The sequence below is a fragment of the Euleptes europaea genome, chromosome 4, assembly GCF_029931775.1.
Source record: "Euleptes europaea isolate rEulEur1 chromosome 4, rEulEur1.hap1, whole genome shotgun sequence".
Lineage (NCBI taxonomy): Eukaryota > Metazoa > Chordata > Lepidosauria > Squamata > Sphaerodactylidae > Euleptes > Euleptes europaea.
Window position 1 is genome coordinate 70,939,126 of NC_079315.1, and position 21,207 is coordinate 70,960,332.

Genomic DNA, 21,207 nt, shown 5'->3' on the forward strand with positions numbered 1-21,207 from the left:
GCTCACGCAGTTATAGCTTTTGGATGGAAAGATAAAACAAAGTGGACTACGGACAGGTGGAATAATTATGTGTTCGAATATGTGCAAACAGATGAATTGGGATACTTAAAACAACAGACGATGGGAGAAACAGAAGAAATGGAACTGAAGACTAAGTGGAACCCATACATTAATTGGGTGAAAAGAGGAGAAGCCAACGAAGAGACTTTAGTAAAACTAAAAAGGCTATGCTCATTCCTGAAAATATGAAAATATGATATTATGGATTGGTCCGTGGGGGGAGGGAAAGGGGGGGGAGGGGAAAATTTGTATTGGAAGAAGGAAAGTGTAAAGTGTAATTATAAAGGTATGGAGATGTAAAATGACCTCCAATGCAATAAAATATATATATATATATATATATATATAAAAACTTATGTGCTTCTTGCCTTAAATTTTTTTATGAGTTGTCTAGGTTAACACGTGTATTGTGAGTCAAAAACTATTCACTCTTATTTTTGAGGGAGATTGCTGACATTTAAAGTACTCTTTCTGCCTCTTTTTTTTTCTTAGAATGTTATTTTAATAAACTTGTAACAGGGCTTCCATTTTGTTTGATAATATTCTTGTGTTTTGTCTGCCAGTCTTAATTTTGCCATTGTTATGTAATCCAGTAACTTTTTCAGCCAATTTTGAACGTCTTGTATGGTCTCTGTCTTCCAGGTGGTGGCTATAGTTGTTCTTGGCGTTGTTGTTAAGTATCTGATTACACTTTTTACTTTTCTATACACTAATGCTTTCCATATAAGAAAAATGTTATGCATGAAGCAAATTTCAAGTATCAAGGTACTGAAGAGAACGGGACTTGGCTCCTTAACAGATTTAATAAGAAAGAAGCAGAAGGGCAAGAGCCACACATTTTTCACTTTACATCCACATAACTGTTCCATTTAAACAAAAATCATGTAGGGCTCTATCCTTGAAAGAACCAATATGTAATGCATGAAACTAATCTAAAAACAAATACAATAACCTCTAAGATGTGTTGATATTACCCAACTATCTTGAAACAGCCAGGTTATGCACCAACACAGAAAGGAACCTGAACCTTTCTAAAGTCTTGGAGAAAGGCCGTAGCTCAGTGGTAAAGCATCTGCTTGGCACGCAGAAAGTCCCAGGTTCAATCCCCAGCATCTCCAGTTAAAGGGACTAGGCAAGTAGGTGATGTGAAAGACCTCAGCCTGAGACCCTGGAGAGCCGCTGCCAGTCTGAGTAGACAACACTGACTTTGATGGACTGACTTTGATGGACTGATTCACTGTAAGACAGCTTCAAGTGTTCAACCTTTCTTACTCCCACTATAACTCTAATGGATGGTAAGAAAAAGATCATGAGCTCTGCTCTACATGGAAGGTAGGGACAACTGGAAGGGGATCGAGTAGCTTAATTATAACATCAAGGCCTGCCTACTGAAGCAAGTGGTAAGGGTGACCCATGTAAATGGGATCTTCCCTCACCAACAGAGAACCAGACATGTCTTACCTCTGAAGGATGAAGGCTCCTGTAAAGCATTACTCGGCAGCCTAGCTGATCCGCAGAAGAGGGCAACAGTGATAGGAGTCACAGCTGAACAGCACCTGATGTTGGCTATTCTGTGGGCTCTGGTCATCTCATCATATATAAGCCAGTCTGTGGGGAGTGCCTGGATAGCTGCCACTTGACCGTTTGCTGGAGGAATCTGTTGGTGTTAACAAATAAAGGAAGTTTTAAAACAGATTTTCTTTTTTCTTTTTTAGGTCAATAAAAAGGGACCATTAGAAAGCAGTACCTAAAACAACACTCCCAATTATCTAAAAGAAGTGGGCTGGTACCACTCGATTCTACCAGCATTGCTGAAGTTACAGACCTGACCAGTGCCTGGAAGGGGGACCAACAGCACTCCATCTAAGTGTCTCATGCACCAACAAACTTCCGACTTGTTTAGTCATGAGGGCTTAAGGATTTTGTTGTTGTTAGGACTTCCAAACTTGTATCTCAAGGCTCTCTTCAAACAATCTATTAAAAACAAATGCCTTTTCCATTTTCTAATCATTCTTTCTCCACGCTTTGTACTGTTAATTAAGAGATCATTACCATCAAATAAATTCCTCATCTGATTTAGAAAGCTCCATGCTCCCTGCCTTGAGGTTATCCATGAAAACAAAGACTCAGTTTAAATCCAAATGCAAAAATCAGTACGGAACAGCTATCACAATCTCCGTCTCATGACAACAGATTCGGCACACCCACACTCACAAGTCATACTGTGGAGATCTGTATAGAGAGACTGGTCACTAGTCCAGACAAATCTGGCAGAAGGTTCAGACCGCATACAAAAATATTAAGAAAAAGTCTATATAACACCGATATCAGAGTTAAACCAGAAAATACTGTTTTTGTTAACTCCAAAGTTTAGCAGAGGAATTTAGCACAGCTGCTGAGTGTACTATACAAGCATTTTTCTCTCCATGATGGACTGCGTATTTTAAGAATGACACCTGGCTTCTGATTGCACTAAATACATGCTTGAATAAGCAAAGCATTTAAAGCCATCAAGACTGGGCACCAAATAACAGAGAAGCCTTTATTCCTGCTCCACAAGCCTGTATAATGATTAACTCTTACACAATTTTACCTTTTTATACTGAGGCTGGCTCAGAACAGAGGTAGGATGAAAACGGACTCTTTTTTCTTTCGGTCCCGTCAAGACAACATTCTCTCTGTCGACGTGAACTATATTTGGATACATTCCGGCCACTAAGGCCCCTTTCACCACAGCCCAGTTCTCTGAATTTGTGTTGACATCTCTTATATCGCCTCCCCCTCTGGCTCTGACAAAACCTAGAAGATAAACAAGGAACAGGATAGAAATTAAATTGCCCTTACTTGCAAGTCCCATGGAACCACTCCATAGCATTCCACAGGGGCATGCCATCTAAAAAGGTGGTGTAAGTGCAAGTAAGAGCAAAGGGGGCATTCCTGGCCTGAAAGGGGGTTAGGAAGCCGCCTAAAGGCAGCTGCTCAGGGAATGACCCCTGGGATGACGGTGGAAAGCCAAGCTGCCGTCCCAGGGCCGCACTGCTGCGACAGTGCAGAGGCCAGCGTCCGCACCACAATGCTGGCGTTTGTGCTGGTCATGGTGGTGTTAGTAGCCTGGGCGCTAGCCCTTGCGCACCTCCAAACCACTTTCACCCGCGCTGCTCAGGAATGGGCTGTTAGGAACCTAGCATTGCCCTTCAATATGAATGCAAGACATTGGAGGCTTGCATTCAAGTTCAGGGGCTTATGACACTATTTTTACATGCTGTTTACATTGATCAGGAAAAAGAAAAAAGAGCTTTTTAAAGTTCCTCCAGCAGCCCCCTTTGAGTGACAAAAAGATGATGTGCAGGAGAGTCCACTGAACCCCCGCCACATGTCACAAGGTCCAAAAGACTGCGGTGAGGAGCAGGCCAAACCACCCCTACCTACCTCTTCCACCACTGGAGAGTCATATGCCAATGGAAGAGTTCCCATCCATAGGTGCAGCCCCCACAGCACTCTCCCCACAAGGATCTGCTAAATCCCAGCATCAGCTCTTTGGGATTCAAAGGCCCCGACTGGAGGAAGTTGAGGAAGATCCACATCCTGTCCTCATCGTTTGTAGGATCCATTCTGACAGCTCTTGGCCCTTTCTGACAGTATAAGTTATCTCGGTAGAATTTTAACTACATTTTCCCCATGATCATCAACTAGTAAATAAAAATATCAGCTCTACTATAAACCCAGACACTGCCCAAATGTACTGACACAGAACCATCTTTGTGTTCATGTCAGGACAACAGAGCATTAAGTAACTGCAGAGTGATATGGTGAGTGTAAACTCAAGTATTCATAGCTGGGATGAGGTCACAATCCACAACACCTGAATACATGAAAATCAAGACAGTGAAATCCAAAAGGATCTGTTTTGCCTACTCTACAGGTTCATAATGGTTACCTGAAGCTCTGAGCTGTCCAAGCAACTGTGTTCTCATTCCTATGATAATCTCCATTGTTGCCTGAGAAAGGAAGTTCTTCTCACAAAAAGCTCTTTCCCAGCCATCACTTCGTGCTTTCTGCCACGCCTGCAGGATAAGTTAGTTTAAACGGCATTTGAGTGTACTTCCATAGGCAGGCAGTCTGCCTCCAGTGGCCCTTTTAAAATACAGTATATTACATCAAACATGTCCTGAAAGCTAATTCAGGCAGAGCTTTCTATGATAACTCAAATTATGCTCCCAGCCAACAGAGCCTCTCAACCGTACTGTGTGTGTAAAGTCCCTTCAAGTCGCAGCCGACTTATGGGGGTTTTCATGGCAGGAGACTAACAGAGGTGGTTTGCCAGTGCCTTCCTCTGCATAGCAATCCTGGTATTCCTTGGTGGTCTCCCATCCAAATACTAACCAGGGCCGACCCTGATTAGCTTCTGAGATCTGACGAGATCAGACTAGCCTGGACTATCCAGGTCAGGGCCTCAACTGTACTGCTTAGGGTCAAACTCAATGCAGCTGGAGCTAGTGAATTGGTATTATGTGGGGTCCCATTAACAATTCCAACACAGGAACAAATTCCTCCTGTCCCCAATGAGACAGGACATCTCTTTGCTTCTCATTTGATTGCCAGAGGTTGCAGAAGTTTGTTTTTAGAGCTTCTCCACATTGCTCACCACTTCTTTTGCTGAGACTCAAGTATACCTCATAGCAAGAAAGAAAAGCTCCTGGAAAACCATGCTGTCTTGGAATACACACACCCCTCACACACACACAAACAGACCACTGGACAAACTGGGAGTCCAAGAAAAGGTTGTCACTATGGAACAAAGTTTTCCCCTTCTTGAGTATAATGCTAGAATTATTTACTTTGGCACTTGCTCATATGGGACAGAACACTGCTTTCCCAGGGGTGGGAAAGCCTACAACTTTGTCTATAGCTGGCAGCATCGGGAAGGAGGATAGAAGAAGAAGAGGAAGAGTTAATTTTTATATGCCAACTTTCTCAACCACTTAAGGAAGATTCAAACTAGCTAACAATCACCTTCCCTTCCCCTCCCCACAACAGACACCCTGTGAGGTAGGTGGAACTGAGACAGCTCTAAGAGAGCTGCGACTAGCCCAAGGTCACCCAGCTGGCTTCATGTGTAGGAGTGGGGAAACCAACCCAGTTCACCAGATTAGCGTCCGCCGCTCATATGGAGGAGTGGGAAATCAAACCCGGCTCTCCAGATTAGAGTCCACCGCTCCAAATCACCACTTTTAACCACTACATCACACTGGCTCTCAGAAGCAATATGGATAAGTTGTAGTTATTTCCAATGCTGCACTAGTAAGCTGTTAAAGATGAGTTAGTTTAGCTAAGTTGATTCAGCTCAGAGACATTTGAGTCATAAATGCTAATTTAGTTAACTAGCATTACCTGGAAAGCACGGAGAAGGGCCATATGGTCACTAAACGTTCCTGCGGTAAATCGCTTTCTGCACAACATAGCTGCACGTTTTTGAGAGGCCTGTGTGGGTAGCACAAAAGGATCACGATATGCAAGAGTACAGGCAATTGTCAGAATAGGATCCAGGCACTTCAGAACAACAGCGCACAACACCATTTTACCAAGATGAGGCTCTACTGGTAAGTCAGCCAGATGATAGCCAAGTTCAGTCAGATCTTCCCATGTATCCATAGCATCTATTGTCTGTTAAGAGAGAGGGGGGTTAGCATAGAATGAGAAGCACAATATAGAGGAATTTATTATCTTAGCTCCAAATTTGAATTAGCTCAGTTGAATTAGCTGAGCCAGCATGCAAGGCCTGCTGCTAATCAGGAGAGGGCCTAAATAGGCAGGTGTGCCTGCATCATGCTCCCGCCCCCTCTCTGAGCAGCAGTCCACCCCCTCTGCTGCAGCAACAGGCTGCAGGTCAAGGAGGGGTGGATCAACCAAGCAAGCACATGGAAGGCAGAAGCAGACAGGAGAAACTTCTCAGGCTGCTAGGCTCCATTTCCTCTCGGAGATGGCCCTGCGGCCGCAATGGCAGCCATCATTAAGATTAGGTTGTGCTATTTCTCTTCTACCCTGATTTCATCCATGTATATCTCATGAACTCAAAAACACTTGTATTCTCATTTGGGATGACAGTTTCTATGACGACATCAGAAACAGCCACTTTTAGTTAGAGGTTTGCAAGAGCAGGAAGCCAGTCCTTCTAGAGGCAAAATATTACACACTGGAGTGCTTACAGTGATTCCTACAAAGTCAGGAATGAAACATTTTTGCTGAAATATCATATTTCAGACTCTAAGAGGCATGATGAAAGCTAAAAATCCAAGCTAGGTTTATTTCACTTACTCACCTTAAGTATCTGGACAGCATTCCTCACTATCAAAGCAGGTGGTGGTTCTGGAGCTTTCATTAAAAAGTCAGCAATTGGACAGTTGATGGGAGCTAGCAATTTTGTATGCAAACAAAGCTCCTAGGAATTAAAGACACCGTTTTTAGAAAGCCAGAGAGTACTTTATCTAGAACATTTAGATATTTATTACGGGGATCCACCAGAAGAACCACTTTCTGTTCCATCATGTAACCCAGAAATAGTTCCGTGTCTTCTAAAAACAACACTGACAATGAGTGACTTACAGCCTTATGCAAACTTAACACACTCATTTGGGAATCAGTAACCTAAAATACACTTCAGATCAATAATTAAAGAATTTAAAAGACACCACTGTGTTATTAAGGTCTGTACGTGGCATAAGCAGATCTGTGTACTAATCCTACACATTACTTAGAAGTAAATTTCTCCAAATTCAACAGGTGTTACTCCCAAGCATACAAACACAGCTGATAATTTTAGCATTCATTTTCACAGTATTTATGGGGTTAATACTTTTGTGCCTTTATTTTTTCTGCCTTGTACAATAAAAGGATTCGTTTCCCTTTCTCAATAACAGATAAAGGTTTATGCATGTGTCCTGTCTCTGTCTGGTTTGCTGGTTAGTTCAAAAGAATAAAACCCACTCCCTAATATTTTGTGTTATCTGCATTAAAGATTGTAAATCTCCTTTAATATGATGAACCTGAGAGAATTCAGTGGCTAATCAGTTTCTTCACAGGCACTGCCTTGAAAACTGTCTAGTGCAGTCTTTAATAGGGTGTGAGGGAAAATCTCCTGCTACAGTTGGACTAGATAACCCTATGGATGTACTCCAACTTCAGAGTTCTATGATTCTAACTCACCTCAGCAGCATCTTCATGCAAATAAAACTATCAGAGAACCAGCATGTTGTAAGGGTCAGAGTGGTGGACTAGGACCTGGGAGAACCAGGTTCAAATACTCATTCTGCCATGAAAACTGATGGATGACCTTGCATCAGTCACTTTCTCTCAGCCTAAATTACCTCACAGAGTTGATATGAGGATAAAATGGAGGAAGGGAGGACCACGTACACTACCCTGAGTTCTTCAGAAAGGTGATATAAAAGTATACTAAATAAACACTTGAATAACCCAATTACACTATATAAAGCCACTTATTACTGGCTAGTTACTTTGGAAATTTTGTTTTATTTGCTTAGATCCTAAGATTACTTTGGTGGCAGCAAAATTTGTTTCAGTCCTTTTATCCCTTAAGTAAAAAATAAAAATTAACAGGAATTTTCTGCTCAAGATTTGTAAATCGATGAGCTTCCAAGGGAATAAAAGAAAAGGAATACCCCTATTCACTATATTCAGCCGAAGAACAAAATACTGAGCCATTGTGTAAAGGGTGAAAACCTGTTGGTAGGTGTCACTGATATTACCTAAAATAGTAGCATAGTTTACATTGTATTATGAAACCATGAACAGATTAGTGAAAGATCACTCACCTGTAGAGGCATTCTTAGAAGTTCTGGAGTCTGGAATTCAAGCATGTTCTGGAATCGGAGTCTACTGAAAAGCCGGAAACAAATTCCAGGCCGACAACGTCCTGCCCTTGTTAACAGAAATTATTATTTTAGGTGAAACAAACATAGAGGACATATAGAAAGTAAATGATCAAAGATGATTTCTGAGATATCTTCAAAGTAGATAATGTTCCACAGAGAAACAAATATTTTTTCAATAAAAAGAGGTTTGTTTTTTTTAAAAAATGATCAAAAAAATGGTATGGTGTTGATAAAGACAATAGAAATTGTAAACTTATAGCTGGTGATATGAAGTAGAACTAACTTAAACTACCAAGGAAAGATTACATTTTCTCCAGAATGGCCTAAAAGGATTCTTATCAAAGAAGAAACATGCAAATCACTTTTATTAAAACCAGTTTCAAGTGAAAACAATTTTTACTACGTTAGTAATACTCAGAAATGTTATTTGGAAGGGAAATAACTTTTCTACACTCAAATTACAGACAAGCAAGTATAGCTTGTAGTTTCATGTCAGGAAACAAATTAATAGTACATGCATTACCTGCCCTTCCTCTGGATGGCACTAGCTTTAGAAATCCATACCATCTTTAGCATAGTTACACAGTTCAATGCATCAAAGGATTTCTAAGACAGAAGAAAATGGTAGTATCAGAAAAGTTAGAATTAAAAAGAGAGCATGAACACTTATATCATCAAAATATATAAAAGTACAAAAATTGCATTATGAAGTGACGGTAACAAATTTTATTTTACAAGATATACTTTAAACCCTTTTAACAGTAACATATTTTGCTTACATTACAGCATGTTATATCCCTCTACAATGCAATATTTAGTTTAAAACACAATTTTGAGTTAACATACCTCTTTCATCTTTCCAGAATCAATGACAAAGACAACATCATTAACTGTGATGCTAGTTTCGGCAATATTAGTAGAAAGAATCTGCAACAACAACAACACACTACATTGTAGTAATACTACACATGAAAAATGCAGGTTTCATGGGAACAGACGAAAAATTATTTGATACTTGCTATTTTGCGGATGCCTGGGGGTGAAGTCTTCAGCACCTTCTTTTGATCTGATGTTTGCATATTTGAATGCAACATAAAAACCTGGAACCTGGTGTCAAAAAGGAGTACAAATAAAGTGAAATGTGGTTTTCTGGTATTATTATATCGTGTTTGTTTGTTTATTGCAGATAGCCAAAGGCCACTGCAATCTTAATGAAGAACAGAAAATTTTAAAAATACAAACACCATACAAAATTTAAAAACACAAGAACCCAACAAAGTCCAAAAACATAAAACATTTATAGTAAGAAAACAATAAAGTTCAAGTTTCCTTCCCATAAAACAAATTAAACTACAGTGAGTTTTACCTATTTACTGCCTGGTCAGACACAGCTATGACCTAAATTTTCTTAAATGCCCATGCATAAAGAGAAACCATACAAGCTATTGGGGGGGAATAGTATTAAAAACTAAATTATTTTATCTGGTTCTGAACTCCAGTTTTAAGGGGTTAAGACAACCAAAAGAAATGTATATCTAGGATCTGATAAATTGGGCTACACAAAACATGTGGGAGATCCTCCAGTTCGAGAGTTCCACTGATACATAAATGCTGATGCAGAGGTATTTGGGTATATTGACAAATTAGCCTGGATGTTAGCATAGTCTGAAAATGAATAGATGTAAAGACAAATCTAAATTTATAAAATGCAATGCTGGACAAATAGGAAGCTCTATCATTGTCCCTTTTAAACAGCTTAAACTATTAAAGAAATGGAACCAGATATCATTTCTCTATCTAACATGGCATCTTGACTAAATATCCTGTATAGATGTTTAGTGCCAGCCTAAACACACACACACACAAACCCACTGAAGATCTAGCAGAATAGAATAGTACCAAAGGATTCTGTTAGAATCTAAAGCCCAACAGTTAGAAATAACATTTTGTAAAACTAAAATCAACTAAAATTTTAAAAATGGCACAGACTTTTACCTATGTGGATTATCAGCAAACCTCTTGTCATCAAATAGTATACGATCCCTCAAGCCAACGATCTCATCATACCCAGGAAGGAAAATTAAGACTGCTCCTTTAAGAAAAAATTCTGAAGTTAAGGGAATTACATAGAATATCTGCACTGATTATGGGCCAATTCAAACTAAGCCCTGACTGGTGAGTTCGTTCTCCATATAGCATGACGGTTTGTACTTTCAAAGTTTGGTGAGCCTTTCTTCAACCTACACAGAGATTTTGTCAAGCGAAGCAAGACTTGCATGCCTACATTCATATGCATATCCACTGTAAGAGACAGGAGGTGGCTCAAGCGAGTGGAACATACAAACCAAATGTCATCATAACAGCAGCCTTGCTGAATAGACTAGAAAGTACATCTAATCTAGTATTAAATAGTAGGACGCCAAATAGTTTTATGACACTTGTAAAGAGGTCACGCAGGCCTTGCTTCACACTGGACATTCTGTGCAGTGGAGCCTGTGCACCAGTATGTTGAGCAGGGGTAGGCAACCTTTTTTGGCCAAAAAAATCCTCAACATCGATCCGTGAAGATACTGGTATGCTGACAGAGGGGGGTAAAGACAAGGGCTGTACTTGTCGGGACACCTGGGAACAAGCTGAGCCTCAGTGGTGCTGCCCTCTCCTCAATCCTTCAGGCAGAGAACCAGCCTGGCATGCTGAACAAAATAGGCTGGGGTGCCTCTGTTCAGTGTACATACCGGGGGATGCCTACCCCAGGTGGAGGGTGAACAGGTCTCTGGCCCTAAAACTTAGTTTCATAATAGTTTTATTAAATAGAAAATAAAATTCCATTTGTCTTACCTGAATCACAGCTATGACAGATATTATACAGGAGGTGCATAATGAGGTCAAGATCCACCTTCTCATCATCAAAACTGTGGTGATAAGCCTTCAAGAGTTCTCTGTCTTCTGCACTAAGTTCTCCAGCATTCGCATGGACCAAGGAACTTTCATCTAGATTACCAAACTCTAGTGAAGCACTGAAATATATTCAAATAGTACAAATAAAAACACAACAGTTAAGGAAACAGGTGTCAATCAACTAATACACAAGTAACCAATTCAAAGGACAATTAGTTATCTAAACCAGGGTAGACACTAAACAGCACATTTAACTACAGCCACTCCTTTGTGTAAGCATGAATATTTGCTGATCATCCAATAATTCTCAGTTAAATCTATATAGTGGAATGGGGTTTGCAGTGACACTGTTTGTAGAGACACTGTCCTTCAGTGTTACTCCTCTGAAGATGCCTGCCACAGCTGCTGGCGAAACGTCAGGAAAGAAAATACCAAGACCACGGTCACACAGCCTGGATAACCTACAAGAACCAAGGGGTTTGCAGTGTTCTTTTTTCTTCAAAGCCAGTTCTTATTCCAGAAAGTAAAGCCTTAAATCCTGAATCAATTTCCAGCTACAACTCAGTGGAAATATCACATAAGTGAATGAAACACTGACCTTACCATGAAGGTTTCTTCTCTTCAGTGGGGACGAAGTCATCCTCCTCTGGGTGACACCTCCTACTCACTCCAAGGCAGGGTTTATGCAAATTAAACTGATCCCAAAAAGGAACAGTAGGAGGCGGACCTTCCCCAGTCCTGCCAAAGCCAAGCTCCAGAAGGCAATTAGAAACTTGAAAACTTATTAGGTTAAACTTTCTCCTGTGAATGCTAATGGGACAACCACCACCAATGAACTGTATACCACCATGGCCTGTAGAAAAAGGGATCCTGAGCAGCATCATACCTTGTGGGGCAAAGATGATCCCCCACTGAAGAGACAAAACCTTCATGGTAAGTCCAAAGTTTCATTCTCCTTCAGTGTGTGTGTGTGTGTGTGGGGGGGTAATCCTGTCTGGGATATACCAGAGCTAAGCCATTTTGGGAAGGAAGGAGCTCAAGATCAGCGATCTACCACTTGCGGCAATACTTTACATCCACCGTCAGCCTCTGCTGAGGCTGCTTTATCAATTTTATAATGCTTATATAATGTGTAGTAACCAGCTTGGGCACATGCAAGTGAAACACCTTCATATGGTTCTTGTAGGTTATCCGGGCTGTGTAACCGTGGTCTTGGAATTTTCTTTCCTGACGTTTCGCCAGCAACTGTGGCAGGCATCTTCAGAGTAGTAACACTGAAGGACAGTGTCTCTCAGTGTCAAGTGTGTAGGAAGAGTAATATATAGTCAGAAAGGGGTTGGGTTTGAGCTGAGTACTGTCCTGCAAAAGTAATGTGCTAATCATTGTCCTGTAAGTATCAAGATAATGTGCTAATGAGGGTATGGTATGTTAATATGGAACCATTGTATCCTGAAGTGATCTGTTAATGTGTGTAATCCAAAGCTAATCTGCATGGCTATTGTTGAATGTTGTCTTTTTTAGTCTGGAGGTTTTCAGAACAGGAAGCCAAGCCTTATTCATTCTTAAACTCTCCTCTTTTCTGTTAAAGTTGTGCTGATGTTTATGAATTTCAATGGCTTCTCTGTGCAATCTGACAAAATAGTTGGTAGAATTGTCCAGTCTTTCAGTGTCTTGGAATAAGACCCTGTGTCCTGTTTGTGTCAGTCCATGTTCAGCCACTGCTGATTTCTCAGGTTGGCCAAGTCTGCAGTATCTTTCATGTTCTTTTATCCTTGTTTGTATGCTGCGTTTTGTGGTCCCGATGTAAACTTCTCCACAGCTGCAAGGTATACGATATACCTTCATATGCTTTGAATATACACTGTCCCAGAACACAGCCCCAGAATGCACTGCAGCCACCGGGGCATCGACCAAAGGAACTTTTAAGTCCTCCATAACAGAGTTGGGAAGGGACAAGAATTTTTTTTAGCTACAGTAAGCAAGTGGTTGCCTGCATCAGGCATAGCGCATTCTGCTCTCAAAGTATCCTCAAAATGCTCACGGGAAGGGGCAAACAGATGAAACTGACACTGGTTACTTAAAACCTTGCTTTTCTAGATTAGAGAGGCCAAGGATTTAACCTGATCTGAGGAATCCTGTTTGTAGTTGGGAGATTAAATAACTTTGAGGAAAAGTCTGGTAAAGTATTCTGCCTGGAATAATCCAGTGGAATAATCCAGTAGTAGGGGTTTCCTCCCTGACCATTCCCATTCTATTTTGTCACAGGTATCCAACTCATTTCTCATGACCAAGTGTCATGCTTCGGAGGGAGAGACACGAGAGGCCTGCCTGAATGCTGGAGGCCTGAGTGGGCAAAATTGAAACCTTGGCTGCCACCAGGCCAGAAAAAAGCACTTGCGAGTAATCCACAGGCAATCCTAGCCAACTGCCACAACCCCATGCCTGGGGCGATGATGGCTTGGCCTTAGAGGTGAGCAGTGAAGAAACAGCCCTCAAAAGGGTCTTGCCTTATTCCTCTTGGTTGCCGCTCCGAAAAGCTTTACAGCTGCTGAGGCTGTAGATTACTTTTTAACTGCCTTTGGCATAGCAAACAGCTGGAAGAAACTAGCCCTAAAGGCCCCAATAAACTAGGTTCTTTCTCACTCTTTTTTGGGACTACAAGAAGGAGCTGGCTAAGTGAGTCTAGGCTGGAGCGGCAGGGATTTGTGACTGGGGAAGGTCCACCTCCCACAGGTCCACTTAGGGATCAGTTCAATTTGCATAAACCCTCTTCCTTGGAGCAAACAGGAGGTGTGATCCAGAGGAGGATGACCTCCCCACACTGAAGGAAAATGTTGCCCTGACCTGGGTAGCCTAGGCTTGCCGAAGCTCATCAGATCAGGGTTGGCCCTAATCAGCATTTGGATGGGAGACCACGAAAGAATAGCATGACACAGAGGCAGACAATGGCAAACCACCTAGTAACATCTCTTGCCTTGAAAACCCTAATGGGTCACCATAAATTGGCTACAACTTGACAGCAAAAAAAATGTAATGTCATGAAATTAGCACAGGCATTAATAGTACAATATGTAGTTTGTATATATGAAACCCCTTGGTTCAACTCCTGACATCTCATTAGAGGATCGGTAAGGAATGGTTTGTAGCTGACCTCTGTCTGTACTTATGAAATGTTCAAGTGACCCATGAGATTGTTCTGCATGCAGCATGTCAACAATGTATCTCAAATGCTTTGTTAAAGAGCAGCTTCAAAATAAATATAAACCAGGATCCAAGGAACCACTTTAGATGTCTGCCAATTTGCTTAAATAACTTGTTCCTTGGTGAGCCAGGGAGCTGAGCGGGCTCTGCAATACAGGAGAGGGCAACTATGTCAAGTACCTGAACCATCTATACATTTCAAAGAGTGCACAAAGCTACAAAAAGGAGGCAGATCTACACATTGCACTAAAATTAGGAAACATTACCAGTAGGAGTCCAACAGGTCAACCACTTCTGTTTGTCCAAAGTGTTTAGCCCAGTCCAAAGCTGTCCTATAACAATGAAATCAAAATCAAACATTTTGTTTAACACAAAAACAGCAAAATGGTTTTCAATTCCTATTCAACTACATTCAGAATTATATTTCCTTTCTGATTCTGCAGTATGATTCATTAGGCTGCCTCTGACTAAAAATACAAGTAATTCCATTTGGTACTTACAAAAAAAATAGCTAGGATTGTAGCCGTCTGTACATTTTGCAGCAGTTTACGGAAGTACAAAGAATGGTCAAAAGCTGAATATAGAACCCAACCAAATTTATGACGCCAGAAGCAAGATAATCAATGGAATGTGAAGGTGTTGCTCTTCTACTTACTTACTAGGTAAGTTGTGGTCTTTTCCATCTACTGTACTGCCTTTAACTAGGACATTAAAATACTTTATCCTAATTTGAAATTGTGTTGCCATTTATTCATAGACAGAATTATAATCACATTTACAAACAAAAATGTTTGTCTAACACCAAAACGAATAAGCCTCACGCAAAATAATTATAGCATATTCCTTCTGGACTCATTTCTTTTTTTTTTACCAGCCATTGGATGACTTGATGTGAACATTTGCTCCCATTCCAATCAACTGTTCAACTTGACTCAAGAAACCTCTTCCAGAAGCTACCATTAAAGTTGTTGCACTTGTCTCACTATGCCTGTAGTCCACTAGGACAGAAGAGAAATAGAACATTAGTGCTTTCCTTAAATTAAGGGGAAATGTTCAAGCAAGTGTTAATCTTTCAAATGTTATCCAAAAATAATGACTGTCATCTGAAGTTTTTTAAAAAGAGCAGATTACATCTTTTTTTCCCCATTGTCATCTTTCATTGAGCTGTATCATTACCTAGACTGCAATCCTATGCACACGTACCTGGCACTGAGCCCTGCTGAGCATAGGGAGACCTACTGACAAGTAAACATGCAGAGAATCCTATTAAGAATATGGAAGCTACAGAAATACTGGATGCACCCAGGTCACAACACACTGATTAAACTGAGATTAGGCACAAACTCAACTCCCTTTGCTCCTCCCACTCTCCTCATCCTCTAGAATATGGTACTTGACTGAAAACTTCCTGGTTTAGTCAAGCTTCAATTTGCCTTGACATCCAAATGCCTTGATGAATTGGAATTTTATTCCCCACTAACAGATTCTAAACTAGGACTGAACAAAGGTTTAGATTTACAAACCGCAGGAAGTAAACATAATCCCATTTGCAAGGCACTGGCGTTCAGATGTCATGGCAAATTGGAGATTACACAAACCAGGAAGTTTTCAATCAAACACTGTATGTTAGAATAAAAGTGAGATGGGATGAGTGATGGGAGCACAGAAACAAGCTACATTCATGCATGATCTCAGTTTAATCACAGCTTGTGATTAAACTGAATGCAGCCACTATTACAGTTCATCAGATCTTAGCCCATTTACTAAAGCGAATGTAGTACAACAGGGTCCCCAATGTGGTGCCTGAGGGTGTCATGGCACCCCAATCACCTTTTCTGGTGGCTGTCAAGTGTGTTTAGAAAGTGGGTGGGGCCAGGTGGGTCTTCTGTCCAGAAAGTCTTCAGATTGGCTGTGCAAATTTTTAAAAACATTGCTTTGGTAACAGCTGCCACCACAGCACAAGTATCTTCACTGTGTTACTGAAGGTAAGCTGTGGCAGCCACTGAGTTATTGACTCTGCCTCCTGCAGCAGCCATGTGCTCACCATGCTGTTTCGGAATTCCAAAGGTACCCAGCTTTCTCCAGAAAGCTGGTGGCATTAAACAAAATCACAACTGAATTATAGAAATAATTAATCTAGTAATTTTTCAAGCAAACTATGCACACATATATGGTTTACAGATTTAACGTATGATTCAAGAAGAGAAAACATTACCTGCGTGAACTTACCACTGACATTTTCAGTTAAAATAAGGTGGAACACCTGTGCAAAGGCATCAATATCTTTATGCAACCAAATATCAGAGAGACAAGCATCCATCTCTTTAATTAACCAAGGTTCAAGGCAGTTGGCATCTTTTTCAGCCTGGAAAGAAAATACAGAACACTTTACCATCTGATTCTGAAAGTTATATGAACTGGCAAGGTATTAGGCTCCAACGTTTCAAAGATTCTTCTTGTTCTGCTATATTATAGACACTTGTTCAGGATTAAAAGCCAGTACAAATCCCTTCTGTAACAACAAGGCTACTGGTGCCAGTCCAGAGTAACAAGCACAAAGATCCACAACAGCTGAAATCTTTGTGTTTTTGTGTCTTAATGGCACTCCCTCCTCACTCCTTTAACCAACTACCCACTCCCCAAATGTAAAGAGGAGCTTTACTATGGTACACTGCCATAAGAAAAACAAACTCAAATATAATAAGTAGGTAGGCTGGGCTCCCCAGCACCAGTAAAGGGGGCAGCAGCGACATATAGTTCCAAACGTAGAATTAAATAACAGGTACAATGATAAGATCACTGTGGATAAAAAATGATAAAAATCACTGATTTAATATTCTAAAAGTATAGTGATGTTGTTTGGAAAGGTGGATATTATGCTCCCTATCAGCCAGCATCTCTTAAACCCAGGGAAATTTCTATGCATTCATCTTAACTACAGATGCGGTGACATACCTGATTTGGCAGTGAAAGGGTAGGCTAGGAAGGGTGCCTCGGCTCTAGATCATACTGCTCCCATTTCATAAAATATTCCTGTTAACATGAAATCTTAGAACACTTATAAAAGTTTGTACCAATTGACTGAAAACTGTATCGCCACCATCATCCAACAAATCATATTCTTCAGCTACATTCGGAATTGCTCTTTTTCGTTGTGATTCTGGCTTGCTATCGTCTTGCGCAGAATACCATTCAGTCAGAGTTGTCTGTTGTTTCTCCTCTAGATAATGTATTTGATGTGTTGCAGAAAGAAAGTCAAAATTAAAAAGGTATTGCAGTCCTTATATATATATTACAGTCCTTATATATATATATATATATACATATTACATTTTATATTACATTTTACAACCTTCTTTTAATAGTTTAATATCAACAAAACGCTTTCCATCTAGCACCAGAAACCAACCTCGAAGTTTTTCTTTTTTGTATTTTATCATCTCTTTATTTGTATAGCCTGTACTTCTTAATATGTCTTCCAGAAACAACTCTTTAACTTCAAATGGTCTTCCTGGTACTGAAAACATAAAAGCCATATAAATATTTCATGAGTTACTTAAATTATCAATATTATATTTTTAAGTTACAACAAGCTCGTTTGTAGATAAAAAAGAAATGAGAACACTAAAAGATTTCATTGAAATTCTGTCCTTTGTTCTAATATTACCCTGCCATCCTACTTTACAAAGCAGCAAATGTTCCCCATTACAGGTGAAAGGCTCAGACACTGTTTAAGGGCACTACTTTCTTGCTATTACAGGAGTGCTCTGTAAATATCCAGGAAGCACACGCAAACTAAAACACAAGCTGAATGCTCTGTCCTTCTCCTTTCAGTTTAACTGAAGATGCTAGGTAACTGGGCTCAAGATCAGCAAACACTGTCTGTATTCTGGTTTTGGTTTTCTGGCAAAGTCATCCTCATGAGTAAACTCTACTCATTGTTCTTTAGTACGCATCCATGATCTGTGCACAGCTTAGCAAACTGGGACCCATAAACAATTGGTTCCAGGTCAATTAATGAGTAACCCCACATCCACAACTCTTTCGAAAGACTTCATCTTGCTGAAAGCACAGAGGCTATGAACTCAGCAACAGATACTTCCACAACTTAGTTGCATGTGGATTTCACTACACAGTGGTTAAGAAAGTGGAAACGGGAGTCTCTGAATCAATGCTGAGTTCCATCAAGAAGAAAGAGGTGCCCAAGATTCAACAGGGTGGGTTTTTTTTTTGTTTGATTGGTTTTTGTTTGTTTTTGTTTGTTTTTACTTTGTTGTTTGCAGTGGGAAGGGAACACTGCAAAAGACTGGCAGTGAAGGAAGCAAATTTCAACATCAGTACCAAAGGCTAAGGGAAGAGAATACTAGCAATAAAGGCCTCAATTCATTGATCTCACTTAGACATGTGACATCCAGGGACTTGCAGAAGCTCGGTGAACCTTTTGTTCTGAACAGCTGATGCCCATGACACATGCCAAACTGCTTTTTCACTTATTTAGCCGAATATTTACGTGAGGGACCGCTGAGGCTCGCTAGAGGCATTCCATCCTCCCTGGCTTACCAGTCTAGCCTGCCTGCAGTACCGCCGCCTGCCTGGCTCATGTGGCGGCTGGTGAGAGGGAGCGCCAGCTGTGCCCCTCTGGCCCATCAGAGCGCTGCCAACCTTGCTTGCATGGTGGCAGCTTGGGCTTATACCCTCCCCCAGCAGTGCCACGACATGGTCCTATGAGAAACTCACAAGGGAGGGAGAATCTCAGTGGCAGAAGTGCTCCACTTGCTCATCTGTCCCCTTCCTCTGCTGCTCTGGCTGCCCATTGCTCACTGTGTGTTTCTTTGTTTGGGAGAATTTAGCATCCACACCCATTTTTTAAAAAACTTTTTGTATTTTTCTGCAAGTCGTCTTTCTCTATACATGACCCCAATCTCCAGATTTAAGGATTCACAGCTGAGGCCATGATGAAAATTTGATGTGACAGTCCACCTTTGTGCTTAAGTCATGTACTCAAGGCAACTGGAAATATTAAAATCCATACAAAACAGGTAACAGCCATTAAAAATATAAAAGCACCAGAGATAAGATTTAACAAACATAATTATGAATTGCAAAGTAGTTTGAGATAGGGAAGCACTGCCAAAAATAAGTAAAGTGCCACTGGCAGTTCTACAGATTTCATGATTAAGTAGTTAAATCACTATCTGAAGAGCTACACTGTTAATTCCCGATATATAGGGGGCTTTGGATTTCTGTGTTTCAGAATCAGCAGTTCATAGCAAAGTGATTAAATGGTTGTTTGTGATGTCATGGGGTATGCATTTTAATTGGAAAAGTAATGCTGGACAAGTGCCGTCTTTAGACATGCTAATATATCTCTCTGGAACTCTGCCTTCCTTTGGGAATGAAGATTATAGAATTAGAATTAAAATTATTAAGATAAAATATTACACAATAAAAAACCCTACGTTACAGGATTGACAGAAAATGATTCATTTAGAAAACAGGTGAATCAGAACACATCTTTAATTCCTTGCATCTTCATCACATATGCCTGTGAACAAATTCTTACAGTACAGCCATTTGTTACCAGGATCTGGCATGGGCTACATCAAGCTGAGGAACACATTTTAAATGAATTTAGTAGCTAAACTCCATCTAATATTTAAGCTTACTATATATGACTGGACATCCTCCAAAATATCTGACAAAAAGGTTCACATCTAGGGCAGCACTGGAAAGTATTAATTTCAAAGATGAATGTTTTTGTAACGTATCTCTTAACTTGGTAAGCAAGAAGTCACTAAATCGATCCCTTTCATGGACTTCATCCTGCAACAAAAACAAGCAAACACACTCCTTAACAACATTCTGACATATCATACCATTTAACCCTCTGTTATAAAATTAGCCATTTCGTGGCTATATTTTTATACATTTTGCAAACATCAATTACACGTGATTTGCTATCCTCAGTATGGATCACAAAGCCCATAACAATGGGGTCAAGTACAGAAACGTTTCTACAAACTTGGAGGAAGCCCAAGTTTACACAAAAATCCCAAAACTTAACAAAATAAGTTTAGATACTCCAAAAAACAGAGAAATGCAGAGACTCTACAAGGTGGCAGCAACAACATGGCTTGGTGAAGAAAATAAGCCAAAGTGCTTTCTGCACCAAGCTTCATATCCTCTAGCAACCACCAGCCACTCATGGGGGGTGGGGGCTTGGAGAAGAAAGCATATCTGGCACACTTTCTACTCCAATCTTAGCCCCTACCAATACCTGAAACAGGCATTACATAGGACATGTTTGAAGCTCCAAGCCTTCCTATGCTAACCATCACTGGCTACCTGAGTAAGCGAAAGCAAGCTGGCCACACTTTCCTCTCCAAGGCTCCTCCTTTCAGATGGCAACTGGTAGTGGGGGGGGGGGAGGGCAGGTTAGGAAGGGAAGGTATACCTTTCATGCTTTCAGCTTCAAGCCTCCTCCTCCAGCCACCTTATCAAGGGAGTGGCTTACAGCAGAACATTTTTTTGGCACACACTGTGCTCCAAGCTAAGCACCCTCCTTCACCTGGCGAGGGGTGGCAGAAGTTTTGCGCAAATAGTACACCATGCATACTCTCTGCCTCAAGCCACTGCTTATTACTGTGGGGATTCCAGGAATCAGTAGGGACAATGAGATGTCCCACTCCCCTAAAGCCCTCACAGGTTGCCCACCTATCTATATAGCGATCGTGTTTTTACTCAGAAACGTTCATCTGTATCAAGTGATTGCACAACCTTCCTCTTATAAAAGGAAATGTGAAGGGTAGACAAAGAACTGTGAAAATAAATTTTAAATATCTTTGCAGGTATGTTTGTCAGCACAACTGAAATGCTCTTATTTCTGCTACTACTATCTGAAGAAAAAGCATATTGGATTAGAACCAGTTATTCTGCAAACAGACTGAGTTGGCAGAAACATTTCTGTCACCTTCCACTTTCCAGTGGAGCCAGCCCTCCAACTCTGAAAAACTACTTCAGGGAATCATCAAGAACTACACTAGATGTAGGGTGATGAGCTTGAAGGGAAAATGGGCAGAAATCATTTCCCCTTAATCTCTTTCATGAGATTTTTCTCTGTTTGCAGAAGAGTGCTGAGCAGCAAATTATGACTGTA

At 40.6% G+C, this 21,207-nt stretch overlaps 1 protein-coding gene across 1 annotated transcript in view; it reads right to left on the minus strand.

The window, feature by feature from the left end:
* The window catches only part of YTHDC2 (YTH N6-methyladenosine RNA binding protein C2), a 42,739-nt gene that overhangs the window by 10,680 nt on the left and 10,852 nt on the right, over nt 1-21,207 (minus strand). Inside the window, exons 7-23 of the mRNA XM_056848178.1 lie at nt 19,718-19,874; nt 17,461-17,568; nt 17,126-17,271; nt 16,281-16,416; nt 14,923-15,049; nt 14,318-14,383; nt 10,791-10,969; nt 9,948-10,044; nt 8,972-9,059; nt 8,799-8,879; nt 8,476-8,558; nt 7,893-7,998; nt 6,380-6,499; nt 5,452-5,724; nt 3,998-4,124; nt 2,654-2,859; nt 1,522-1,717 (exon numbers count right to left, since the gene is read on the minus strand). Of these exons, the coding sequence (XP_056704156.1) occupies nt 1,522-1,717; nt 2,654-2,859; nt 3,998-4,124; nt 5,452-5,724; nt 6,380-6,499; nt 7,893-7,998; nt 8,476-8,558; nt 8,799-8,879; nt 8,972-9,059; nt 9,948-10,044; nt 10,791-10,969; nt 14,318-14,383; nt 14,923-15,049; nt 16,281-16,416; nt 17,126-17,271; nt 17,461-17,568; nt 19,718-19,874 (2,296 nt within the window). The remainder of the gene's footprint in view (nt 1-1,521; nt 1,718-2,653; nt 2,860-3,997; nt 4,125-5,451; nt 5,725-6,379; nt 6,500-7,892; nt 7,999-8,475; nt 8,559-8,798; nt 8,880-8,971; nt 9,060-9,947; nt 10,045-10,790; nt 10,970-14,317; nt 14,384-14,922; nt 15,050-16,280; nt 16,417-17,125; nt 17,272-17,460; nt 17,569-19,717; nt 19,875-21,207) is intronic.